This window comes from Branchiostoma floridae, unplaced genomic scaffold, assembly GCF_000003815.2.
Source record: "Branchiostoma floridae strain S238N-H82 unplaced genomic scaffold, Bfl_VNyyK Sc7u5tJ_1585, whole genome shotgun sequence".
NCBI classification, from domain to species: domain Eukaryota; kingdom Metazoa; phylum Chordata; class Leptocardii; order Amphioxiformes; family Branchiostomatidae; genus Branchiostoma; species Branchiostoma floridae.
The window spans coordinates 684,341-690,279 of record NW_023365779.1 but is presented as its reverse complement, the minus strand read 5'-3'; the positions used below and the strand labels follow the sequence as shown (position 1 = coordinate 690,279).

Sequence of the window (5,939 nt, the reverse complement as noted above, 5' to 3'; positions counted from 1 at the left end):
AGTTCAGTGTGCAGACACATTGGATCATCCCTGTGGTGATTTCTGCCGTAGTCCTGACGTTGCTGACCACCGGTGGGGTCCTGGCCGGGCTTTACTTCAGCTCTACTGGGCAGGCTGGGCAGCAGGCAAGTACAGACTCATGGTTTCCTTTATGTGAACTGGTCAGTATTGCCCTGAAGAAGGTGACAGACGGTCACCGAAACGTTGGTGAGAATGGAGCAATGGTTGCACAAAAGAGTCTCTTTATTCATGGTTTTCTTTACTTTGACAAGAAGGTTGTTTGAAGTGTCGTTTGTGTGTCAAATTTGATCATGTTTGATTAAAGGCACCCTAGCGGTTTACTAAGGTGCTGCAGTGGAACTTTTGGCAGTATTGGCCCCTGTTTTTGAAGAAAAGCTTATTAGTGAATGCTTGACATTTTGCACAAAAATAATGTATAAAACTTTTCGTATGTGGTGTACCATCATAGATAAACCTTCACGCGAGGCTGCAGGTATGTTGGATTCATGATGACAATGGTTTAATCAATAAATAACAATCTATGCCCTCTACAGCCAACAGCTGCTGTGACCACTGGTCACTCTGCTGCCGACACAATGGTCACCATGCCAACAGATCTGGTCACCATGACAACAGATCTGGTCACCATGTCAACAGATCTGGTCACCATGACAACAGATCTGGTCACCATGACAACAGATCTGATCACCATGATAACGGCTCTGGTCACCATGACAACAGATATGATCACCCTGACAGCAAGTTGGAGGGAACCACTATAGCAGATATAGATTTATTTTTCGGAATTCTGCCAGAACCTCCGGTGAGCGGATTTCTTTCCATTGTCATCTTCTGTTGTACAGTTCCCTCTTGTCTGTGACTCCACTTTAATCTCCAGGCAGATCCTACAGTAGCAGGCAGTTTCCATGTAGCAAAACAATCTCCACAGGGTTGGACACGTTTTCTAAAATTCACTTGTCCTATAGGGCAAGTACATAAAAGATTTCCTTGTCCAAATCAACTTTTCACTTGTCCAAATATAAAATTATGACATTTTTCTGCATGTATGTGTTATCAATTCATGCAATGGAATTCTTCTATTACACTGTAGTACCCTATTCTTCTCTGTTGACCAATGCAGGATGTCATGACAGTGAAAAGTAACGAGTATATCAAAATCTCACTCATGGAGAAAATCTCACTTGCCCAATGGGGCAAGTTGTGCAGGACATTCACTTGCCCAGTCAGTACTTTCACCTGCCCTGGACAATTGGACTAGTGGACTTGTCCAACCCTGCTCCATTTGCTCTGGGCAAGCTCCATTTGCCATCACAAAGGAGATTTCCTGGTAATTGGACAGAGATTTCTTCGTTACTGCCTTCCTACCACCTTAGCATCACTCCACAGAAAGTAAATCAGCAAGGAGAGACAAAATATTGCTTGTCCTTATTGTTATTCTTTGCCAGAAGTGGTCAGGAGAGGACCAGACAGCAACCACCACCCAACCAGCCTCCACCAGCTCACATGATTCCTCACTGCCATCGACTACCATATCATCATCGACATCCAACAACCCACAAGGTATGTGGAACAGTTCTTTATGCATTCTTCTACACATTAGCAACTGTACAAAATTTGGAGGTTCCAGACAGCATCAACTGTCTTTGGCCAAGGTTTTCTTTTTAAGTCACTGACAAAAGACTGTGGATTCTGTATGTCTAACTGGTTCCAAATTTTATCCATTTTTTTGAGTAATTGTTAGCTTGCGTCTCATATCATGTTACGGTCACAACTGCGCTGTGCATCGGGGGTGTAGTCCCAACGGGACCCAGAGGCCACAAATTTGTCCCTGTGCACTGACGGATACCGGGGTACCTCTCTGTGTTTTTAAGGCACAGCATCTATTACAATTGCAGAGTACCGATTTGATTTAAAATTCGGCGCCCGGCCATTCCCAAATATAGGCAGGTAGCAGCATGGTGTCCTGCGGTGCCACGTAGGGGTGAGGCACAAAAGTTAGAAGAAAAAAACAGCCCATAAACTACCCAGCAGGGCCTCTTTTTCCATCCAATTGTAACCGTGGTATTACCTGCATGTCTCCAGAAAACGTCGCCCCTGAGCGAATCGTGTTCGGCGGGGATGGAGCGTCGCCCGGAAACTTCAGCGACCCTAGCGGCGTGGCCGTGTCAGCTGATAACGAGATAGTTGTGGCTGACGTGCACAACAGACGTGTGCAGGTGTTCAGCATGGAGGGTACCTTCCTTCGCCTGTTCCCAGCTGCACTGCCAGGCACTGGTGAGTAGAGTTTAGCCATAGAACTATCATCTCCACTGTCATTGTTGCCTACTACTGAAGGGACCCATCATGAGAGAGACAGAGAGAGACAGAAAGAGACAGAGAGAGACATAGACACAGAAAGAGAGAAACAGAGAGAGAGAGAGAGAGAGAGACAGAGAGACAGAGAGAGACAGAGACACAGAGAGAGAGAAAGAGAGAAAGAGAGAAAGAGAGAGATGCAGTGAGTGCACAGTTGTGTGGCCCAAAGACCATAGATTTACCTTAATTTTCCCAGCTGCAGTGTCGGGCACAGAGGACCAGTTGATGTACCCTACCGATGTGGACATTGACCAACAAGGGCACGTGTGGGCGGTGGGGGTGGTGAGCTTCCCTTCCAGCGGCGTGTCTGTTGTACGGTACCGGGACGGCCTGCCAGTTGCCATGTTTGCCGTGGAACGGGCCGCGTGGTACCCGAAGATCGCCGTGGACGCGCGAAGCGGTAGGATAATTGTCGGGGCTGCGAGTGAGGTTCTGATGTTTCAGCCGGACGGCTCCTTTGACAGGAGCTTCAAAACGGGGGATTCAGGCATATCCTACATCACTACAGACCTGCAGGGGAATGTCATCATGACGGACATCTCAACCAGCGTGAAGGTTTGTTTCATGGTTTATTTTGTCTAGTTCTGTTTTCATTGATCATCAATTCATTGATTCATTGATTCAGTGATTCATTCATTCATTTATTCATTCATTCATTCATTCATTCATTCATTCATTCATCCATCTATTCTCTCATTTTTGCATTCATTCATTCATTCCTTTCTTCATTCATCATTCATTCCTTCATTCATTCCTTTCTTCATTCATCATTCATTCCTTCATTCATTCATTCATTCCTCCATTCATTCCTCTCTTCATTCCTTCTTCCTTTTATTCCTTCATTTGTTCATTAATTCCTTCCTCCATTCAGTCATTCATTCATTCATTCATCCACCCACCCAGATATACAATCAGGCCGGACATCGCATCCTGACCTTCCCCACGAACGGCAAACCCCTGGGCGTGTGTACGGCCTCCCGCGGGCACATCATCGTGGGGGACATGGCCCGCGGGCGGGTGGAGGTGTTCACAGGCGCCGGGGAGTTTGTACGCACCGCCGCTAACGTCACCAACCCCTGGGCCATCGCCGTGGGGCCGACCGGAGATCTGGTGGTGACCAACGCGTATGACAACATTGTGACGATCTTTCCTTACCGGATAGCGTTTCATAGCAAGTAGTTGCCATGCATCACATTGTGATGCGTAGGCCCGGCACCCATCTCCGTTTTTAAGCCCTGTGGTCACACATGTATAGGTAACTACATCAGGGGGCCAGTCCACTGGTAGTGAAGTGTGTTTAGCTTCCATACGTTTCCTCTTTGCAGAGAAAGAAGTATGTACCAATTGGTGCAAGGGTTATCCTCATTCACAGGCACAGGCATCTAGCACCACTGACTCTAAATTTAGGGGAGGGGGAGCGCTGATTCTCAAATTCCAAGTTCTCTGATGACGGGAGAGTGCTTCCACATTGCCGCGTAGAAACTCCCTCTTTCAACATTACATATTAAAGGGGCATTCCACTCCAAAAGGGGGTGGTGTTTTCAAATAGATAATGTGTCAATGAATACATAATCAGCCGAATTTTGTGGGATTCACCTTGGGATGAATTGCGCGACGTGTGTTTTGTAAAACAATATGACACTCACTAAACCCATGCAGACCCTACCCATGCATTCCCTATACGCATAGATACTTTGTTTATCGTGCATATTTTCGGAATAAATGAGGATCGCTAAGCACACCTAGAAGGCAAATTGCTCATAAAATAGCCAAGAACATATAACAAAACAAGATTTCTCAGCGATCCTGAAATTAGTTTTGTAACCTCCCTAAAGGTTTTGCATTGTATTCAGCCATAGGATTAATTCAATTAAAGGGTACTTGGGGAGTTTAGTAGAAGACTGAATGCTTTCGAGGCATGTGGAGCAACTGGGTACTTTATCGTATAATGTGAAGTAGTATGCATCTATTACTTCCTAAAATTAATATTTATCGTAAAACAACACTCCAGTGTGGAGTGGAATGCCCCTTTAAGGACCATGTTGAAAATTTCCAATCAGATCCCCCCACCTACAAAGGAGGCTATGCAGGTACTAAGTGAGTAGAGTCTACGCCTTGCTTTCTGTAGGTCGTGAGTTTGATACCCGTCAAAGCAAAGTATTTTTTAAAAAGTACATACTTATTTCTCTGCTTAGCTCTTAGGAGAACGAGTGTGGTAGTTGAACGCTTACACCATTTCCTAACACCTATGGACTAGCCACCTGTAGCCCTGCTGTAGTGGCCTGTACGTGTGTATATGAGAGTATAGTAGTTGAACACATACCCCACTAAGTATACCTAACACCTAAGGACTAGTCCCCAGTTAGTGATTGCACAACATTGTGAGGCCTAAGGACTATTGAGACATAGATGGGAGTTGCCTAATATATCATCTTGTACAGGAAGGACTGAAACTACTAACTAAAGGCTCCGGTCACATTTCCAAACCGGGGCTCGGCCGGGCAGCTTTTGAGAGCAAAAAGTGTGATATAAAAGACATCAAAATACACAAACTGTCAAAATAAGATTCATGGGCATGATATGTGTATATTTCAAGGTATACATTTTAATTTTTAGTTTCTTAAAACATCCCGGCCGGGCCCCGGTTTGGAAATGTGACGCTAGCCTTACTTATAGAGACTGGAGGGTTATGGACATTACTGCAGTTGTCAGCACCTATATCAAATTGTTCCACAATTATGAATGCTTATGCTATACAATGGTTCCTTCAGGTTCATGTTGACTGCATGTGGTAGTCTTGTGGAGAATAGAAAATTACAATTATGAAATTTGTTCAGGAGAAGAGTAATTAGTTTCTAGTGACTAGCAGTAGCTTCCACTGCCTTGCAGTCTCTAGTAGTCAGTATTGATTGTGTCAATTTTTCTTAATTATCAGATTCTAGCTTCTTCATTTGTGATAGTGTCTTCCTAGCGATGCTATATCACAATTCTGATGTTTTGCGTTATGTTATAAATGTTATAATGTTTGTTGTAAATTACTGGCCAATGGCTGAATCCATGTCACATGCACCGTGACAAGGGGATGGGTGGAAAACAGTGTGGACAGCACGATAATAATGGGACAGCAGAAATATGAGTGATCGCTTTAGGCACCGGGAAATAGTAGTACAACAGAAGCCGCTTAATTGCACGGCCTATTTGCCAGTCAATTTCGTGCAATTATCCGGCTTGTGCAGTAATGCGAAGTTATCTAGCTGGACCGCACCAGTTTGGGATTTGGGGATTCTGTGCAGTTAACAGAAGTGTGCGTTAATCCGTTGTGCAATTAACTGGCTTCTACTGTACCTTTTATTTAGACATCTGTGTTCAAAGGAAACCCAATCTCTACATATTGATAAAGAAATAAATCTCTGATTTTATGTCGCTGTAGATGTTGAGTAGCCTTGGAATATTGTTCAGCTGGTTGCCTAACCTTCATAAACGTGTCACAGACAATCATGGTTGATGAATAAAGTGCACAGTAGATGTGAAATGAAAAGAGTGGAAGTCGTTGCCGTGAAAAG

General features: G+C 44.5%; 1 protein-coding gene across 1 annotated transcript; it reads left to right on the top strand.

Annotated features, from left to right (window-relative positions):
- Positions 1 to 2,093: 2,093 nt before the first annotated feature.
- LOC118408441 (tripartite motif-containing protein 2-like) lies at positions 2,094 to 3,555 on the top strand. The gene is made up of 3 exons (XM_035809258.1): positions 2,094 to 2,295; positions 2,573 to 2,931; positions 3,280 to 3,555. The coding sequence occupies exons 1-3, from the start codon at positions 2,094 to 2,096 to the stop codon at positions 3,553 to 3,555; spliced, it is 837 nt and encodes a 278-aa protein (XP_035665151.1).
- Positions 3,556 to 5,939: the final 2,384 nt, after the last annotated feature.

Excerpts from the sequence above, each read along its gene's own strand:
- LOC118408441 (XM_035809258.1), top strand. The coding sequence starts at position 2,094 with ATGTCTCCAGAAAACGTCGCCCCTGAGCGAATCGTGTTCGGCGGGGAT. Across the intron at positions 2,296-2,572 it reads AGCTGCACTGCCAGGCACTG|CTGCAGTGTCGGGCACAGAG; the intron begins GTGAGTAGAGTT and ends TAATTTTCCCAG. Across the intron at positions 2,932-3,279 it reads ACATCTCAACCAGCGTGAAG|ATATACAATCAGGCCGGACA; the intron begins GTTTGTTTCATG and ends CCACCCACCCAG.